The 20,921-nt window shown below is 41.3% G+C and overlaps 1 protein-coding gene across 9 annotated transcripts in view; it reads left to right on the forward strand.

The window, feature by feature from the left end:
- Positions 1 to 20,921, forward strand: part of smarcd3b (SWI/SNF related BAF chromatin remodeling complex subunit D3b) — a 36,633-nt gene that overhangs the window by 2,062 nt on the left and 13,650 nt on the right. For 2 of the 9 annotated variants that reach the window (XM_028569165.1, XM_028569166.1), the window contains exons 1-3: positions 9,110 to 9,437; positions 16,397 to 16,608; positions 20,567 to 20,656. In XM_028569165.1, the coding sequence (XP_028424966.1) occupies positions 9,360 to 9,437; positions 16,397 to 16,608; positions 20,567 to 20,656 (380 nt within the window). In that variant the 5' untranslated portion in view covers positions 9,110 to 9,359. Of the gene's footprint in view, positions 1 to 9,109; positions 9,438 to 16,396; positions 16,609 to 20,566; positions 20,657 to 20,921 lie in introns of those variants that run through there. The other 7 variants (XM_028569167.1, XM_028569168.1, XM_028569170.1 and 4 more) reach the window with 5 other exon arrangements.

Consider the following 20,921-nt stretch of genomic DNA (forward strand, 5'->3'; position numbering starts at 1 on the left):
AAATGCATAGTCACAGAATTCATTGGACATTTGAAGGCTTTCTCAGATTTCAGCCTCTCTCTCTCTCTCTCTCTCTCTCTCTCTTTCTCTTTCTCTTTCTCTCGCTCTCTCTCTCTCCCTCTCTCCTGCTCTGGCTTCATGTACAGAACTGTTGAGTTAGGGAGGACTTGGTGACTCAGCTGCTTGCTGATTGCAAAGAGCACCATCACATGCACTTCAGTTTGATGCTCTATATGAAACAAAAACAGAAACAGACCCAGCCATTTGGGTGCAATTAGCAAACATAAAATATTGAATTTGAATATATAACCACTCTTATTTCAAATAAATCCCTGCCTTTGTGTTGGTTTTCCTCAAATGTAGTCCATCAAAACTCCCTGTATGCAAATACTTTTTCCAGATAGGATATACATAAAATTCCCATTCAAAGCTACAGAAATGTCCTACCTTCTTTTGCTTGTTCTGTCTGTTCAGTTTAAATTATAGCTTGTATATATGAAGCGTTTGAGCTGCTCTGCGCTTGTTTTGTGATTTATTTTAAATTGTGGCATGAATACCAAGATGCGTTTTCAACTTAGTGTTTGCCGTAGAAGTGGTTGATCCTTGTCAGCAATACATGCACAAAAACTAGGATTAAAATGGCAAAATTTAAGAGCGCAGTCTTCCCTGGCCCAGCTGCTGGCACAGATATTCCCTTTCGTACAAAGAAAAGGAGAACAGCCACATTAGTATGCAAGGTGCCGTCACAGCTCCTGAGGTCTGATAGAGGATCAGAGGATCAGCTCCTTTTACAGTCTGCTAAATGCTTGACCTGGCTTTTTAAGGAAAGCTGCACAGGACTTCCCCTCCCCTCACTCAAACACACACACATACAATACACCCCAGTCTGTTCAGTCATGTTTGAAATTTAGTTTGGGCGACTCATCAAGGTCAATCAATGTTTTCACTGAGTGTTTCAGCTTCAGAGTTTCTCAAGTTTGTCAAACTTGTTTTTAACACTGTTTCTGCACCAGCAGTGAGATTGATTATTAAACAGACTGGAAGCCATAAGCATTTGGCTTTGTTTCCTAAATAGCAGGTCGCCCAAATTAAATGTTCCCCTGGCTTTGTGTTTTGTGTTATTTGCAGGGATAAATGGACAATGGAGCACTTCCTTTTTTTTTGGCTGGTGAGGAATGTGCTCACAGCTCAATGGCTGTTTGTTACCCGGGAACAAATGAGCCTACAGGAAAACTATTTATTTTATAAAATATTAGAGCTGAAACGATTAGCAAATAGTTGATCGGCAGTAAATTAATCAGCATATCATTTTTATATTTGAGTAATAAGCAAGCAATAATGCCAAAACAATAGTTGGTTCCAGCTTCTGAACTGTGACGATTTGCTGCTTTTTCTTCATCTTATGTAATATGAAATTAAATATCTTTCAGCTTCAGACAGTGTTGGTCAAAACAAGCAATCTTAAGACATATTCTTTAGCTCTGGTAAATTGTGATGGCCGTTTTTCACTAATATATAATAATCGAGAAAATAATCTGCATTATTTATCAGTAATAAAAATATGAATTAGTTACAGCCCTGCTAAATATAATGAACGTTTAATATGTTTTTTTACTATTACAATATCGAAAATACTGCAGTATAGCAATATGGCAAATTGTGCTGTATATAGAGGTGCAGCTCTGGCATATTTTACACAGACATACAGAACACTTACAACCACAATACAGAAGATGAATTTTATACAATTTCCAACCTATAAAGACCACTTTTACACAGCCCTCTGAACCTCCACTGTGTCATTCCCACAGAGAGATTATAGGTTTTCATGGTTTTAAATCGAGCGCTTTGTAACCTAATTAACATGGCGCCGTCCCTGCCAACCAAACGATTATAAAGCTGTTTTTTTTAAATCACTGTGCTCTCACCTAAAGCACTATCTGTGGGTTTTCTTTGTGTTGCATATTACTCCCATTCATAATGTACAGTTAGCAGTCCGATGAGATACAAACTGTCTGGGTCCTAATGGTGCTGCAGTTCACCGAGCTGCTGGTTGACCCATTTAGATGCTAACGCTCAATACTGCACCATTCTCTGTTGTAGAGCTTCAATATAACCCAATACACATGCAGCAGTGTTGTATTATGTGTGCATGCTGATGTCACATCTTAATAAATGTACCTTCCCTTTCAGCTGCAAAAGCTTTTACTAATTTATAATTTCAAAAAAAGGTGGAACAACAAAATCATTTCAAAGAGATTCATGACAGTTTTTTTTTCTTTTGTAATCTGAATCAGGCCTCAATGAATGTCTGTATCATTAGTTTTAGGGCTGCAACCAACAATTATTCAGTTAAACCAATTAATTAAGATGATTATTTTCTCAATAAATCCATCCAAAAAAATCAAGCTCAATTTAGGTCAAGACCTCATTCCTTGTCTTCAATTGCTTGTTTTATCTGACCATCAGGTAGGCCTGCACGATAAATCCTTATAAAATCACGATCTCGATTCACCCCTGTCCTTCAATTAATTTATTGAAAGCATTTGGCATTGACATTAACATGTTTTAATGATGTAAAGACATGTTCAAGGAGTTCAGATAGAGCCTGTATCAGGGCCATATTTAGTTCAATGTGTTATATGTCACTATTTTTGGTAGCCTACTGTACTCAAATGGACAGTATGTACTTTATTTTCTTTATTCATTGAAGCCTCTATGTTTACAGGCTTGTGGTGATGCGCAATGTGCTATAGGTGCCGAAAAAAATCTATGTTTGGTACTGCCAATTTGTTCTTGTTTTGTCATGGTTCATGTGTGCAATAAACATTACACTTCTTGAGAAAAAAATCATGGCAGAGAATCGTGATAGCAATTCTGAGCTAAAAAAGCGTGATTCATATTTTTCCCCGAATCGTGCAGGCCTACCATCAGGCCAGAAAGATAATACATGTACCATCCCATGAGACAAAGAAAAGCAGCAATTCATCACGTTTAAGAAGGTTGACAGTTGCCCATTAATTATCTGTTGATTGACTCATTGATTAATGGGCTAATCGTTTCAGCTTATGTATGTGTTACTCGCACCACTAACTTACAATACTTTTATGTGTTGAAAACCGTGGGATTGAGGAATATGAGGATTTGTGTGGTTTTTCATGAAACTGAAAGTGGAATTTTTTTTTTTTTTTTGGGGTGTTATATTGTCCTTTATTCCAAAACATATGTGTGACGTTGTTCATGAGAACTGATGAAGTGGTTATGATTTTGTTCTGAAAGGGCTGAAAATAATGTTTTGCATTGACATTTTGGCTTTTGTTTGCAAAGCTTGAATTCATTGTTATCCTTACCTGGGTTTCATCTTGTCATCTTTATTTACTGTGCAGCATTGCATTACATTGCAAATAAATTATGTAGTCTCCCCTTTCAGTATAGCCCTTAAATCCTAATTTTTAGACATAAAATCAAGTATATATGTATGGTTTAGGTGCATGTGAACACACAGCACAATATGTATTTACCGCATTAGCACCAATTTGTGAGGTAATAGCCATGTTTTTACACAAACTAGGGCTAATACACTGTGTGTACTTGTAGATGAATATCTCTAATTGCTACTTGGATGGTGTCTTATGATCCTGAGGTGGATCTACTCTTTAACATAAAATTTAATTCATTTCTTGCATGTGCACACACTGTAGCAGTGGATTTTTCAGGCTACCTCCTGGTCTGATTTTCATCTCTGGGATTGTGAGTGGTCTCGATGCAGCCCTGCACATACCAATCCTGCCCTCGTTCTGTCGTCTCTCTCCCATCCTGCATGGGCAGAGTGGTGCTGAAAGATCAGGGCTAATGCTGAGCTTGGATGCCGAGTAGGAAAGAGGGGAGAGGGAGTTCCTAGTGGTGGATTTAATCTGCCAGTTTTATTTTTCGTCCGGTGGAATTTTATGGTAGTTGGTTTGGGTTTGTTTATGGAAAGTGACTGTTTTTCACTGTATATTTGTGTCAAAGTTTATCCCGGAGACCTCAACGCTGACCAACACGGCGAGCTGAAGTGCTTTTCTGTTTCTAGGGTTTCTTTTTAGTTTTAACGTTTCAGCTCTGGAATAGTTCCTTGCTCAGTTCACCAGCTGCTGCTCCAGTTTTTAAGCCACTGCGGTTGTTGTCGCTCCCATCCGATTGGCTGTTAGCTTTGGACGCAAGGCAGATTATGCCGTTGTCATGGCTACAGCAAACAGGAAATGCCCCCAAGCAGGTAAAGCTTCAGGCCTTGTTCCGGTGCTCGTTGCTTACGGGAAAACTGGGCTCATTGCTGTTGCTCCGTCTTTCCATCTGCTCCCACAATGCCTCCTTGTTTTCGGGAGCAGCCGAGGAGCTGAACCATAAATGCTGTCTGGATAAAGGTGCTTTGTCCCAATCAAGCCCTGAAATCCAAGGTCGACCTTAAACTCTGTATCTGCAGCTTCTTAGGTTAGGTTCTTAACATAGCACTGCCGCCTTTTTGCAAAATCATTTGCCTATTTCCTCACGGTTTATTTTACCAATTCACTTTGATCACAGTATATCAGCAGATGCCTTTATTTTCATTAACCATGGGATACTTCTCTGTCTCTGTAGGTTGCTCTTCATCACACATGCCTAGCTGCACAAAATCGGCCCTGAAATGTACTTCTCCTCTCCTTAATCCCCCTCTGTGAAGGTGCGGGTCTGTGTGCAATTGAACAGTCCCTTTGATGGCGGCTGATGGCCATTGAGTAGCTTTCTGAGAGCTCTGGCCTTTAAGCAGCTTGAGCTGGGTTTTGTGTGCAGCTCTTAAACTGAAGAAAGAGAAAAAGAGAGGGGCCCAGCAGTGGGAGGGAATCAGACTTTACTCCATGCCCTCGGTACAGTCCATATTCCCCCTAGTGCACCCCATCTGTCTGTGACAATAATGTTGACGAGGGCAGATTCGTGGTTTCTGGAATGTAAACGTTGCCACTGGTAACTGTTCGTTATACATCAGCAAGTATAGCATTTTTATTCGTTGTATACTCTCTCTTTCTCTTTACACTTCCTCTCCGGGGTTATTGTGAAACCATTGCAGAAAAACAGGCTAAAACCATCAATGTATGGATTTCTCTTCCTTCCTTCCTTTCTTGCTTTCGGCTCAGCCTGTTTTGTTACATATCATCTTCGGCTAAAAAGAGCAAAGGAATCAAATACATTTACCTTCATAATGAACTTCATCGTATTAGGCATGGGCTGATTACTGGTTTCAAGGTATGGGCTGAGGACAGAGGGTGCATGTTAAGTAATCCCTCTCTCTGCCACTGTGCAGTGTGTTTAAAACTAAATACATTGTGTTCAATGGAAAAAATGTTTTTTCTTTACCCAGACAAAAAAAAAATTACATTTTAAAGCTGTAATTGCAACACCGTGAAACCGTGATATTTTTGCTGAAGGTTATCATACTGTCAGAATCTCATACCGGCCCATGCCTACATTGTATCTAATTTAAGAAAAGAGGGGAAGAAAACTCAGACTGCAGTGATGCCACTTGATTGATTAACAGTTAATTGTCTATTGATATTTTAACCACTTTGGGAACTTTGATTGAATGCAGCACGTTTTCATGGAATTGTGATTCTAAAGGGGGTCTGTCCGAGGTTTCTTCCCAAGAGGGAGTTTTTCCTTGCCACTGTCGCACTGCTTGCTCTTGAGGTAATTACTGGAATTGTTGGAATTGTTGGGGCTTTGTAAATTATAGAGTGTGGTCTGGACCTACTCTATCTGTAAAGTGTCTCGAGATAACTCTTGTTATGATTTGATACTATAAATAAAATTGAATTGAATTGAATTAAACACTAGCAGTTTTTGGCTTAAGACCCCTTAAAGACCCTTACCCTGTTACAACAGTTTTGGTTATTTCACATGAGAGATTTCTGGTTTTGTCCTCGTTTTTCTCACTGGTTTAAAGTAGGTGGGGCCAGGTTGGAAAAAGGTGATGTCACATACTTTTGTGCACCAATCAGAGTTCAGAAACATTTGAATCGAAATCTGATAACAGTTGTGGGGTCGGTTGTTTAACCCGGATAAAGGACGTTTTTTGCTTATTCAGTAAAGAATATTTAAATGCAGCAAAGTATGCCTGTGACTTCTCATTAGGGTCACGTTTAAGTCCCTTTTCGAGCAAAAATGCCAACCATTGCTTAGTTTCAGCATATCATTTATTAGTATTTTCTGCTTTTCTTCTGTTTTATATCACTGTAAACTGATTATATTTAAGGTTAGGCTTTGGACTGTTGGTTGGACAAAACAAGTCAGCTTAAGACCTTGGTTTTCTGGAGTACTGTGAAAGGCATTTATCACTATTTTCTGACATTTTATAGACCAAACGATTAATAAGAATGTATCCAATGATGGAAATAACTGTTAGTTGTAAGCGCTACTTCACAGATTGTGTCATTTTAAAGGCTGTATAAAGCTTGAAGAAGTGAAAGTATCCAGTATTTCACACTGGAGGGTCCTTGGTTGCTATACACTGTTAATGATGAAGAAGTCAGTTAGAAAACCAGCTAGACAGTTTGCATATAAGGCATGACTAGTTGTCTCCCTCTTGTGTCCAAATAAGGAAGGGGAGAATATAAAAACCCATTATAAAATGTTTCCAGAAAATGAAATTGGTTGAGCCGTGATTAGAGTTTGGTCCCTGTAATGTTTTTAGACTTTCATGCTTTATGATACTTCATGTTCTTCTATTTGTTGCAACCAGGACCTGAACATGGATCCCTCCTTCCATTCAAACTGTCAGCACCTCCCTGCCTGGTTGTGTGCTCCCTCTGTTGGTCATTAATAATACAACGGCTGCTCCCTTACCCCCTGCTAGCCCCCCTCTACCCCCCTGTCTGCTAAACACTGGGACATTACCATTGGTGAGACTGACTGGCTTTGGTGAGGGAGGTGATGGGGCTCCGGCAGGGGGTACTCCTGCGCTTAAGGCTGCCTTTTGCATCGCCCAAGCTGCTGTATCTCTTTGTTATCGTTAAACCCACGTGCCGTTGCTGGAGAAACGGGAGATGGGCACATTCTCAAAATCTGCATGGATACGCTCGACGGGTTGAGCTTTTGACCTTGCAGGAAATTGAGACAAAAACCTTGTGTGTCTGTGTGATTCATATATATTTAAAGCCTGTAATTTTATGTTATGTAACACAAGGTTAATCTAATGCATAGCGTTAATGTAGATGATTATATTTTTGCAGTATTTGACCAGGGAGGACCCAGATGCATTGAGGCCGCAAAGAGAAATTTTGCAGAGGAGGTTTGTGTTCCTTGTGTTCTTCAAAGCCTTACAGACTGGATTGATGACAGCAGCACTGCACTCGTCTCAACACCAGGTGTCACCAACAAGCAAACTAATGCCACAACTGTGTCATCAACACATGGGAGGGCCATATTTTGCCTATCAATGAGTCCATACCAATAATCAGGGGTGTGAAGGAAGTTTAAAGGACATACTTTTTGATCTTGCTTCTCTTCCTGCTTCTCCGTTAGATGATCAACTCACTTTTCTGTCAGTAATGGCGTCTTGATGTCACGTGTAATGGATAATATGCATGCATAAAAACGGCTTGGATCCTCTGTCCTAGAGGTCACAGAACCACTTACCAGCTGTCCACTCAATGACTGCAGAGTTTTCCTCTCAGTGCTGATCAGAACTTGAGAACATCCCATTTCCTAACATATATCCTTCGCGCCATTTTTAAGGAACAAGCTTATCGCAATGTGGTAATAATTGAAGGACAGCTTTTGCGTCAAAGCTTTCCATCAACTCTTGAGGCTCATTTCCTTCCTACTTTGATACCTGGTTCGACACCTTTCTGCCATTTTCACACAGGCAAAACAGAGGAAGAGGAAACAATAACAGGGACAATTTTCTGTCATGTCACAAGCCAGGCCCCCTTTGAATCTGCCCCTCTTCACCTCCTTTGTCATTCAAATAACCTCATGAATATTTCATTCCCCCCGATCTGATGGCTGAAAGAAGGGAGGAAGAGAAAGAAAAAGGGGCTGGAGCAGAAGGAGACATGAAAGAGTCATAATCTTCAACGTGGCGAGGTTTTTAGTCATAGTAATGACCTGTGTGGCGACGAGCGAAGCTCGGGCTTCCGTGTATTGGAGACATACTGTACAACCTAAAAATTCAGTGTGTGAGTCAGTGTGTGTACTGCTCTGCTGTGCCTCAATAAGTCGTTTATTCCTCACTTCACATCCTTCTGTCCATTGAAGACTGGTTTGTTTTTTCTTCTTTTTTTCCACCTCTTTAAGTTTTCTGCAATTTGAGAAGAAATCTTTAAAAAAGCAGCCTGCAAGAAATCCCAACAGAGCCTTATTACACGTGTCAAGTGACACAGTCACCTTGCTGTGCAGACTGGCCTGCTTGTTTGCCATTACACTGTAGCCACAGCCTATGTAGCCTCTGGGCCAACTAGTGGGTGAAAGGTAAAAGCTAATGAGGTGAGTGGAGGAAATACTCCTAACCTATGAATGCACTCTGACAAAGGCCAGCACAGAAACACAGGAAGTGAAGGTGCTCTTGACTTTGCCTTCTGCTTTTGTGAAGTGGTTTTCGAGTACATTGTGAGAAAAGCTTTGCGTTCAAAGACTAATTTCCCTGCCTTAAGTAGCTTTCAGTTGAAAAAACTGTATCGCCCTCCTCCTCCTCGTCATCATCATCACCACCACGTCATGACTCTATCATACATGGCAGTTTATGTGTGCACACTAATGTTAATGATATGCAGCGTGGCCCCTTTAAGAGCCCAATGTCCTTTTTTGAGAATGAGCCCAGCACTCAGAGGTCTGTGTGTGCTGACCGTGGCCTCTGGGTTGGTCACCAGGGGGGAAGCTGCAGCAGAGAAACTGATTCTAACCTCCCCAGCCCCCGTTTAGACCAAACGGCAGCCTCGCAGCACCGCGTGCCCTTATCTACCAATGGAATGCAACAGCTGTGCGGGGGAGCGGCAGGGTGGGCTGGCTAGAACCCCCCTGCCAGAGCCCCACACAGCCTCCCCCCTCCACCTCCAAGCGACGTGCCGGGCTCCTGAAAGGCAGCCCAACTAAAAAGTGAGCTAGACACATTGAGAGACTCGGCAGCGCTGCTGCACATTCAAAATAGAGTCAGAGGGAGGGAAGAGAGAGAGAGAGAGAGGGAGAGAGGGAGAGAGAAGGAGAGTCAGGGACAGGCAGTGCTGTAAAGGAGAGCACAAAGAGAAGGAAAGTGGAGCAGGGGAGGGGAACAGGAGGCTGGGTGAAGGGAGAGGGAAAGACAAAAGAAGGAGAGGGAAGACATAGCAGGGTGAACGGAAGGGACTGAGCAAATGGCTACGGAGGAGACGGCGGGGGGAGCCAGGAAAGCCACCAAGAGCAAACTGTTTGAGTTCCTGGTCCATGGAGTGGTGAGTGGCGCTGTCCGTCAGTCCTGTGAAGGGAGCTGGCATGCATCAGTGTGTGTGTGTGTGTGTGTGCATCTGTGTGTGTGTGCACGTCTGTGTGTGTGCATGAGTCGGCGCAGCAGCAGCAGCAGCAGCGGTCTGCATGTGAGAGATAGCTGGGTAAAGCTGGCCATGTGAAGGTTATTTCCAGCCCCTGTGGATCCCAGCCTGTTAGGAGATGGCTGGAGAGAAGAAGAAGAAGTGGAGCAGAATGGATGGATGGAGCTGAGCAGGCAGGAGAAGGATGGGGAGCAGTGGATTTCAAACACACACACACACACACACACACACACAAATGGATAATTGTAGGAATAGAAGCTAAGCAGCAGCAGGAAGCAGCCAGCTCCCCATTTGGCTAACAGAGGAGCACACTGCTTCCCTGAGAGTCAGACAGAGGGGGGAGGAATGACAACACAGTCAGAGCAGCCTTCCAGGCAGCGTGTTGTTAGTTGGTGGAAGGATTTGAACCTGTAAGGTCACGAGACAAACGGACGTAGTAGCGTAGACAACCTATCCTGGAAATCATGCAGAACAATCGGTCCATTCATGTGAATCTAGCATGAAATGTCAAGTCAAGTGGTCCTCATGGTTAGAGGTTAGGCAACTATTAGCATAATTTACATTAATAACAACATGGAGGACAGTAGTAGTTTGTTTTGGCGATGAGCTGACTGAATGAGAGGTTTGAGGATGATGTAAAAGTCCTCGTCACCTGAAAGTTTTAGCAGTTGTGGCTTTGACATTGACTCAAGTGTGTTAATGAACTGGTGCTTTATGGTGGTGAGTCCCTATCTTTTCCCCCTTAATACGATGTGATCCGTCGCCACAGGTTTAATGTTTTCTGAGTTCAATCGATTAATCTGCCAATTATTTTTTTTTTTTCATTTACTCAGTGCAATGCCAAAAACTGTGAAACAATTACATTACAACTTTCCAACTTTGTTTTGACCAACCAAAAGTCCAAAGCCCAATGTTGTTCAGTTTTCTTTGATATATGGAAAATAAAAAACAACAAATCAGAAAACAGAGCATGTTTAACCTTTTGTTAAACCATTTTTTTTTTTTCCCAGAAAATGATTTATCGATCCTGACTCCCTCCCATGTTGGAAAGTTTTTAGAGCTAAAAAAAAAAATACTTTGAGCAGAGGTTGGTTAATTGTTTATCGTCACATTAATCTGCAATTTCACCGGTTGTGGCTTTCTCAAATGTTAATATATGCTGATTGTCTACGAAGGTGAATATTTTAGATGGTTTCGGTTAATTGAATAAAACAAGCAATTTGGATTTTAGGCAATTGTGATGGGATTTTTTCACTATTTTCTGACACTTTATACACCTTAGCAAATAACTGATTCATGACCTAACTCCTACATTATAAGTGTCTCATTCTGTATGTGGTTTTTAACTTTCCACTGAACTGAATTTCACCTTTGCACAGATCCTCAAACTTGGCATCACTTCCTAATCCTCAAGTACATCAAGAAGGTCACAAAGACTTTGTCAAATCCTTTTATGTCTAAAAATCACTGAACTATCTCGACTAAGGTCTGATTTTCGCCATTTTAATCAGTGCTGATGTTGGCCGTACTGACGGCAGGTAGATTTATACACTGAAACAAGATGAGGTATTGTGTCTTTTGACAGGAGCGGTCATTACAGGGGCTTTGGAGCTGAAGCCCCTCCGCGCATGAGACAGACTTTAGGAAACAATGGACCAGGTGATTGATGAGCCAGATGAGTGTGTCCTCTCAACAGACCAATTAACCTTGATGAGGTTCTGGCTGCTCCAAGCCAAATATTTCCCTCTGCTTATTTTTCTCTCATGATCTGCCTCTCCCCTCTCTTTCTCCCCCACCCCCTACATTTTTAAGATGGAAAAGTCTTGTGATAATAGTTGTGGCAGGTTCCTCGTTGTGTATACTGCAGAATGGAGAAATATTTAGACTATGGATATGGATGAGGATTCGGTGCAGTTTGTTAGCTTGTGGCGAGGGATGACGTTTCCTTTCCCCCCTTCGTTAGGCAAAGGTTTCATGCACACAGAAACATACGTGTGCAAATGCATCGACACACGCATAAGAATATATATATTAATGCATGCACACATTGTTGTGGTTACCGAAGGTCGTAGTGTTCCTGCCTCCCAGCAGCCGTGTGTGTGTGTGTGTTGTGGGGGAGAGTGTTTGGCCGAGGTCTGGTTCTAGGACTGATGGGTGGGCTGAAGGCCTGGCTGAGGTCTCTTCCTCTTTCTCTCTCATTATCTGCCTCACCTCCCCCCTGCTGTGTTACTTCTCTGGCTTGTGTGTGTGTGTGTGTGCGTGTGTGAGGGTCGCGGTGATGAAAAAGGCCTTCCAGCGTTCTACGTGGGAAACCCCCGATAAGTCAAAAACATAATACGCCACTGTAGCGTTGTCATCCGTAACGTCTATATGTGTGTTTTTTGTGAGACCTTTGAACATAACATTCTACTGGATCAATCATTTTGGATTACTATGCTTAAAGGGTTGGTTCACCCAAATGACAGAAAAGTGGAATCCATCCATGCAGATAGTTTTGGTTTTATTTGCCCAGATTTTGAGATATCTGAGTTGTTTTTTTTTGCCTCCACCCCTGATACAAAAAAGACGGAAAATAAATCTCCTGCTCACAGCATTGAAAAGTGAAATTCAAAAAGATTCAAGAGCTTGTCTTCTCTAAACACAATGTCCCAGTTACTCTGGTTAACCAAAAGACCTTGCCATGATCATTGAATGATTTCTACCTAATGTGGCCAAGTCATGTTTGTAAATGAGAAGTTGTTCTCAAACAGTTTACCTGGATAAATAAAGGTTTAAAAAAAAATAATAATAATAAAAATACCAAAGAAATAGTCGCTATGAAAACAGTCCCGAATTTGCTCTGTGGATCCTGACAAACAGGGACACTGTTTTTGGAAAGAAAGGTCACCGTTGAATATTTTTAAATGTTGTGAGCAACACAAATGAGAATCCATTTAGCTATATTGTATTACTGTGCAGATACTGCAGAGAGGGATATCTTAAAATCTCAGGTTCAAATCATCACAATTCCACTGAAAGTCAATAGACACTGATATAATTGAATTGTTGCCCAGCCCTCACATTGATATACAATATTATGTCCATACATTACAAGGAAGGATATGAATGAATCTGAAAGTAATATTTTAACAAAACTGTCTATTACGATGAGAATAATCTTATCTTTAATGAAATATTTACTGTATATGAGTTGCATCTAAAACAACATATATAGTATAACACAATAAAATAAATTCTCCCATAATAGTAAACTCAATATCTGATAAAAAAAAAGCACTTTTCATTGTTTTCGGACACTTAATTGACGATAAACAGATAATTAAAATTATCTCAAGTTTGAGCCCTAAAAATATGAGTCATGTCACATTCAAGGAGCGTCATTTTTATTTTATTTTTTTTTTAAAGATCTGATTCCAATCAAAGCCTTGAAAGGGACCATCCACTTTACAACCCACAGACTTGTATGTTTAGTACAGTGTGGGTTAAGTTTAGCAACTTCAAATCCCTCCAGAGATGCCAACACACTTCTCAGATATCCAACCACATGGCAGATTCGATTGCTGGCTGGCTGAGCTCCGGGCACAGTGTTGGAGTCAGTTCAGCAGGTCAGATTATAAATTACCACTCATTGTGTGTGTGGAGTTAGGGGAAACTCATCCTACGCATTATCCAGCTATGGTTTTCTGTTATCTGAATGGCTCAAATTCTCCACGCAGACGCTTGTAAGAGAACGTCTGGCTGCTGAGAGTCTGGTCTGTTTGGGTGTTATTGTCCAGCTAGGAAGGAGATAGAAAAAGAAGGGGGTCTGTTAAAGCTCCACGAGGTGACAAGATTCGAGCGGGAGGCCCCAACCATATGTTGTCTTATCCTCTCCCGTTCGGAGACCCTTCTCAGTTGCTTTGACCCCCAATATCCCATCCCCCCCCCCCGCCGAATAAACTCCCAGCCAGAGTGACAGCGACGCCTGCTTGGGCTTCTTATCACAGGATCTCTGCTTGGTCACCATTTCAAAGGGCACATAATACGCCAGTCTTAGCCTCTCGTATGCTGAGTTATTAAATCTCCCTGTGAATACATGCATTGACATTTGAACCCAGTTTGATATCTAGTTTTCTTTTTGTGCCCTCCCTGCTGTTTATTACCTTCTTCTTTGTTTGTTTTTTCACGTGTTTGTGGACAGTCTAAAGATCAAATCAGAAATGTGTTTGTACCTAATCCACATTTAGAGATGACAAATGGTGTGGAATGTTGGAAAAAACGTGAGCTTATAAGACTCCTGATTTGTATCCTTCAGCTATCCTCTCTCTCTCTTTCTCTCTCTCTCTCTCTCTCTCTCTCTCTCTCTCTCTCTTCTTTCAACATTTATTCATTCTGTTACAAAATGTAGCAGGCAGTTTCTTTGCCGATTTGAAAGAGGACATTTGATGGTTAAACATTCGGGTCTGTTAAGTCACATCTCTGCTAAACAACGAGGTTTAGATGTTTTTTTGAATAATAGAACGGTAGAAGAAGAAGAAGAATAGACTCTGAGCATCTTTCATGGTTTAAAAAATGTCCAATGTGACAAGTTGTCTGTCCTTTGTAGAATATTTATAGTTTGATATTAACTGAGAAACCGCCAATGATTGTCATATTATTGGATCAATTTTTGCTCATAATGCATTTGAGTGGTGGAGGACCTTCACTCAAGCACTGTATTTATGCACAGTTTTGATGTACTTGTATTCAATTTCCTCCATGTTATGCGACTTTACTCTTCCATACTTTATTATAAATACTTTTATAATTTATCATTTAAATAATTTACATTTATCTAAAAGTTAAAGGTACTTTTTTTGGATAAAGACTTTATATACAAACCCTGCGATGATCTTACGGACTATGACGCATTGTTATAAATCATACCATACAACAGTAAGGCCCGGATTAACCTGTTAGGCGGCCCCAGAGCAAAAGTAAGCCATGGGGCCCTTATCAGACCCCTCACCCTCCCTCTTACCCATGGATTCCCCAATTTAGCATTTGATTAAATGCAAAATTATGTAAAAGCATACAGCATTTAGACATAACATCAACTAGAGCTGGGCAATATAACAAATTAATTTGATTCAGTTACATTTTTGGTTTTGGATAAGGTGTAAAATGTTATTACAAGGTGCACAAAAAGTTTTTTTTCCAGTCAGAAAAGTCACGTGGCTGGCTACTTTAGCAGTCTTGAGTCATGACAGACTTTTCTGCTGAATCTGTAATTAAACTGAATATTAAATGTAATGTCCGTGTTCTGCTTAGTTATCTGATGGTGTTTAGCTGTATGAGATAACCGGTATTTTCTGTGTTTACATTATGACAGCCTTGTAAACTATGCAGGTATTTTATTATGCTCGCTCAACTCTCTTGCACATAAACCCATAAATGAATCTGATGTTTCAATCATATTTTAGTTTTGAGTTTTGCAGAGAAAACAAAATCTACTCAAATCATAAATTGTCCACCAAGCTTTTAAAAATAATCTCGATTTTATTGCCATATTGCCCATCCGTAGGATAACCTGAAATTTGAAAGGTATTACAGCAAATTCATAGTAAAGAGAGTCTTTAGCTTCAGTAATGTGACGTATTTCAGAACGATTACAACTTGGAAAATGTATTCCTTCCGGCTCTGATGCATTTAAAATCATAAAATGGTATTATATTAGAAGACATACAGTTATTCACACACATCAGGAGGTCTGTGCTGTCATTCAAAGGAGTCAAAGGATTTCTTTCTATCACACAAACCATAATTTGGTTTCAGACAATAAACTGAGGCGGGAGGCAGCTGTTGCCATGGGAGTGACAAGCACAGGTGAGAGTTCCCCAGTTGTTCCCAGGCGTCAAGACAGGAGTGTGAGACTGTGGGCCAAGACACTGTTAGCATTGTTTAGGTGTGTGTGTGTGTGTGTGTGTGTGTGTGTGTGTGTGTGTGTGTGTGTGTGTGTGTGTGTGTGTGTGTGTGTGTGTGTGTGTGTGTGTGTGTGTGTGTGTGTGTGTGACAGACTAAATGAAGATTTTTCTCTATTTTTCAGCCGTCAAAATATTTTTTTTGTTTAAAGCAGACAACAGAACCAAAAAAAAGATGGAAACAAAACAATGCTGCTTATTGAACTGCTCAGTGCAGTTCTTGTTTCTGACATTTTCTGGAAACCCAGTGTTAAAAAGACAGAATAGTATTAGTTTTCCAAATGTTTCCAAAATGAATGTATCTCACACACCACTGGCAGGAGGATTTCATCGATACTTTTAGGGCTCAAAACTTGCCTGTACGTGCTCCATATTTTATGTTGGTGTCTAATGTCGACCGTCTAACACAAACATATCCCATATTAGATTGCACGTCCTTTAACGTTTTACTACACAATTACGTTCATGTTTACAGCCCCAGATGGTTACAATTCAAAACCGAAATCGTGTAATTTGACGTCACACAATCGCTTAATGTTTACCAACTTAACTGTTATTTGGTAACTGAAATGTTACCAAATGTTACAAAAGATAGGTGACTTGATAGGAGTTTCAATAGAACCAGAGCAGACACCAGAATTTGATTTGAAATACTAGAAATGTGTGAGGTCTGGATGAGGAGCTGCATGACAGTCTTTGTTGCAGCTCGACTTTGTCAGATAGGATGAGTGTGTTTACAAAAAACTTCTTAGTCCACCTTGAATCCATCAGAAGGAAATGCATAAAAGTTGCAATTGATCTAATGTTTCCTTTGTTATATTTTTAGAAGCACTAATTTGTGATTATAATTAATCAGAAAAACACAGTGAAGAATCTTTTCTACGTGTATTTGACCCGTCTTCTCTCCTGTTTTCTCTTCCCAAGCGTCCTGGCATGCCGTCTGGAGCGAGGATGCCCCACCAGGGAGCTCCCATGGGCCCCCCCGGCCCACCGTACGGAGGGAGCCCGGCGGTGCGGCCCGGCCTGCCCTCCCCGGTGATGGAGCCCAGTCGTAAGAGGCCTGCACCCTCCCAGCAGGTCCAGCAGCAGCAGCAGCAACAGCAGCAGCAGCAAGCCGTCCAGAGCCGGGCCAGAAAGTGAGTCTGAGACCTAGTCAACCTTCAACTCCTACCTAATCACTGCACGGCTTGCATATAGAAATCCTTATTTGTCTGATTTTGTGTGGAATGATTGAGATCATAAACAGGCCGTGGTTTCACTTTGAACTAGTCTGATATAAAGCTTCAAAACCAAACATGGAAATGGTCATGATTCATGTGCAGGCAATGAAGTAAGACCTGGGCATCGAACCACAATATCTTTTAGCACTAACTGTACTACATACCAAAAGCTGGTATGAAATTCTTTAACAGATTCTTATATTCTGATCACACAATTCCAGATTAAACTCAGAATTTTCCTCATTTTAGACTTGATGTCATTCAGCTGCTTGTGTTAAGACAACATTAAACACAAATCATTTGTTAAATTATAAAAAAACTAATGCATATTCCTGTTAATAGGTGTTAGAAAAGGAATATATTTAATGGTCCAGAAACATAGCTGTCATAGGTAACATTTGTTTTAAGATTATTTTAGGCCTTTATTTGTGTAGGACATCTTAGACTTGAAAGGGGGGAGAGAAGGGGAATGACATGCAGCAAAGGGCCACAGGCCGGAGTCGAAACTGCAGCCGCTGCGTCAAGGAGTAAACCTCTATATATGGGCACACGCTCTACCAGGTGAGCTAACCATGCACCAGTATGGGTAACATTTCTAACAATGTTACGTCACATATGGATTATGTTACAATAAAGGTGGAGTCTGAGATTCGAATCCAATACACGTTTTTGTCAAATTCAGCGAATATCTCCTGACTGCCCGCCAACTGTCGGTTCTGTGTGTGTGCTGAAAAAATATCTGGTCTTCATACACAGTGGTGTGTATAAAGTGGTGGAGCAAGCGGCAGACATTGCTATCCCTGGTGCAACAACAACAACATAACAAGAAAAAGGCGAAATATTTTCTAGACTGCTGAACGCACAGAACCAATTTATTATATGATCGTGGAATAATAAGAAAAAAGATGATATAACAATTATAATAAGTTACAGCCCTACAGTACAAGACAGCCACAGTGGTCATACCTGTACCGAGCCATTTCCACACTGTGATTTCATGGAATCTGATTAAAAAATAAAATTAAAAAACATTTTTATGAGAAGTGAAACCTTGACCTTTGTGTGTCTCTGTACAGCTTTTATTTCAATGTTTGTTTTGAACCTCTCCCACTGCTCCTTTTTTTGTTGTTGCATCCTTAGCAATGCTCACTGCTCTGTGCATCCACTTCTCACCATCCCAACTGCTGCTGTGACTGAATGTTTCCCCTCTGTTCGCTCTTCATGGGTTTTTGTTGTCTCGTTTGCCCAGTGGTCTTATCTTTGTGATGTCCATGCCGTTGTCTGCAGGCGTCCAGGCTCTAGTACTTCTATTAGTACTATCTATTGTCTGCTACTTGACAAAGGATCTGAACATCAGTATCCCAGACATGCACATACACACACACACACACACACACACACGCACACATAGTGGATGGATGTCTGTTAGGAGACGAGTGTGTGGCAGGTTTGGTCATTAGAAAGGAGATCAATATGCTCACTCAGTGGACCTCTGTCCCTCTCGGTTTCATTCTCTCAGTATCTGCAGCACGATTGATCCGCTTACAATTAAGCAGGCTTGTCGAACAGGCTTGTCCTGCATCGGGGCCTCAACCCCCAGAGCAGCCTGGCTGGCTGCGGAGGGCCTGATCGATGGTCCAGGGTGACTTGTCCAGGTGTCTGTCTCTCTCTCTCTCTCTCTCTCTCTCTCTCTCTCTCTCTCTCTCTCTCTCTCTCTCTCTGTTGCTTTGTGAGAGTTGTGTGTGTCCTCTGGCAAACAAGTTGATGCTCCAGCTCTACTCCATCCAGCTCAGACCCCACGCGGCTGCCAGCTGAGGGCGGCCCACCTGTGTTTGCAGTGTCATTGAGACCTTACGGTCCCAGCGACACTCGCTCTGCAGAACAAACACTGTCCTACGCAAAGCTGCTGCTAAAAATAGGATTTAATTCCAGTTTGCTTTGCATAAAGTGCTATGAATACTCAACCTTGTGTCCTAGGAATTACGTTTGTATACTACTAATTTGTTTTCCCAAATAGGGACACTTTTTGTGCTCTAGGATGCACCTTATGTCTCATAGGCAGATGGTGGGCAAAGGACTCTGACACCAGTCCGGTTACGTGACTTGGATAATACATAAATTAACAAGCTTTTCTTATTATGTTAAAAGAAAACAGCAAATTCATAGTATATAGATTACATTCTACATTTCATGTAGAGGCTAATTAATAGCATAGTCATCTGTGAGGTTTCGTCTTGTGTGTGTTTTCTTAAAGGTGAGAAAAATCTGTCAGAAATAATGCAGCATCATCCTGGGCATAACATTTCAGATGCATATTAACATATTAACATAACTCATTTGCAAAGTTGATGCCATGTGGAAAGAAATCTTTTCTCGTCACATTTTTATACAAACAACATTTTTGCTTGTTTTTAATGCCAAGTGGTTACTAATTATTGTAGTTCTTGTGTTTTATCACGGTGGGCCGTTGTATTACAAAGGCTGAGGGTAAAACACGTCTTAAGTTGCATAAATTCCACAAAACTGTTCTGCGGTTTCACATTTTTAAGAGTCCAATGACTGCTACCGATCTGAGTTACCACACCTTTTTTTAGATTACGTGTTTTAGCACCAGTTTAGTTCAATTTTTTTTCCCCTAAAAGGTTCTATTTCTTTTAAGATTATTTTTTGGGCATTTTTAGGCCTTTATTCAACAGGACAGCTGAAGACATGAAAGGGGAGAATGACATGCAGCAAAGGGCCACAGGTCAGAGTTGAACCCTGGGCCTGCTGCGTCGAGGAGTAACCCTCTACATATGGGCGCCCGCTCTACCAACTGAGCTATCCGGGCGCCCTCAAAGGTTCTCTTTCTTAAAGAGTAACGTAACATCAAGATGAAGACCGTTGTTTTGGTTACCTCCTCTGGATGAAAGTTTCAGATTTGTGACAAAGTGTGTAACCATATCCAACAGTGTTGTTGCACTGACTCACAAGAACAATGTAACAACTGGAGTGATTTTTAGCTGGTGTTAAGTTACTCTTGAAGGATCTGCTCCTTTGTTCTTGCGAACCCAGCTTCATCATCTCCTCCCATAGTTTGGTGCACAGGTTCGGGATTTTTTATTTTTTTATTTGAGCTTGTAGTTCCAATGAAGTATTACTATATTATTTATAAAGTCCTGATCTTTTATATGAACCTCTGAACCTTGTTTTTTTATGTTAATTGTGGTCTTTGTCCTTGAAGTAACCAAAAAACATTCCTTGCTGCTGTTGATGCTTGTTATAGGACACCCAGGGTTGCTTAGGAGCATTGCTAGCTTCATGCGATAATGAAACAGGTTTCTTGGTCCTATGCCAGCTGTTTTAAGGTTTTTTTTAAAACGATTTGGTCTGGGAAATGAGTGAAAAGGTGTCAGTAGAATGCATGTTGTCTTCATCCGCACATTACTTCATCAATGCAGCATCCATATTTGCAATTCAGAACCGAGAGATAGAGCTGAACTCGCACACTGCCTGTTTGCTCCTTCTCCTGTGATACACAAGTTCCCAGTGTGTCTGTTGTCGGTGTATTGTCTGTCTGTGTGTGTGAAGCATGATTGTTTTGGTTCACAGAGAAACTTTGTTGAATGAGCGTGTCCCTCAGATGAGCAGGATGCCTCCCAGCTCCTCCTCTGCTGCACATTGTGCGTGCATGGACACAGTTACACGCCCATTCCAGTGCCTGCCCTTGTCTGACTTTTAGAGTTTGCACCTACTAACAGACCCTTGAACTTAACACACATCCATACATACAAACAGCCAGAACCACCAGGTGTTCCCCCTCTGACATCGTACTTGAGTGTGTGTCTCGCCACAACTCTAATCGGACAACCTTCGAATCCTCACCAATTCTTAGGAAGCCAGTTGGATTCCCCGGAGCCAATGAGATGCCGGCGAGGCAGATGGACATGAGAGAGCCCCAATCAGATCCCACGCTCGGATCAAAGTAGGAGTTTATTCTGCTGCATGTCTTACGTTTGATGACTCTGGCCTATTTAGCATTTCACCCGAGCATTTCAGCACTCCCTGAATGAGTTGTTTTGGCCAACCATAGTTTCAGGCCTAGAAGTTGACCCCCTAAAATGTAATGGTGCATGCTTTAGACTGGAGCATGGCATGATGGAAACAGTTTGTTTCAGCCCGAACAGAAACTTAAACTAGAATCCAATCTCAAACCCCTTTTTAAGAACAGTTTCAAATGGCGGATTGTT

The sequence above is a fragment of the Perca flavescens genome, chromosome 22, assembly GCF_004354835.1.
Source record: "Perca flavescens isolate YP-PL-M2 chromosome 22, PFLA_1.0, whole genome shotgun sequence".
Lineage (NCBI taxonomy): Eukaryota > Metazoa > Chordata > Actinopteri > Perciformes > Percidae > Perca > Perca flavescens.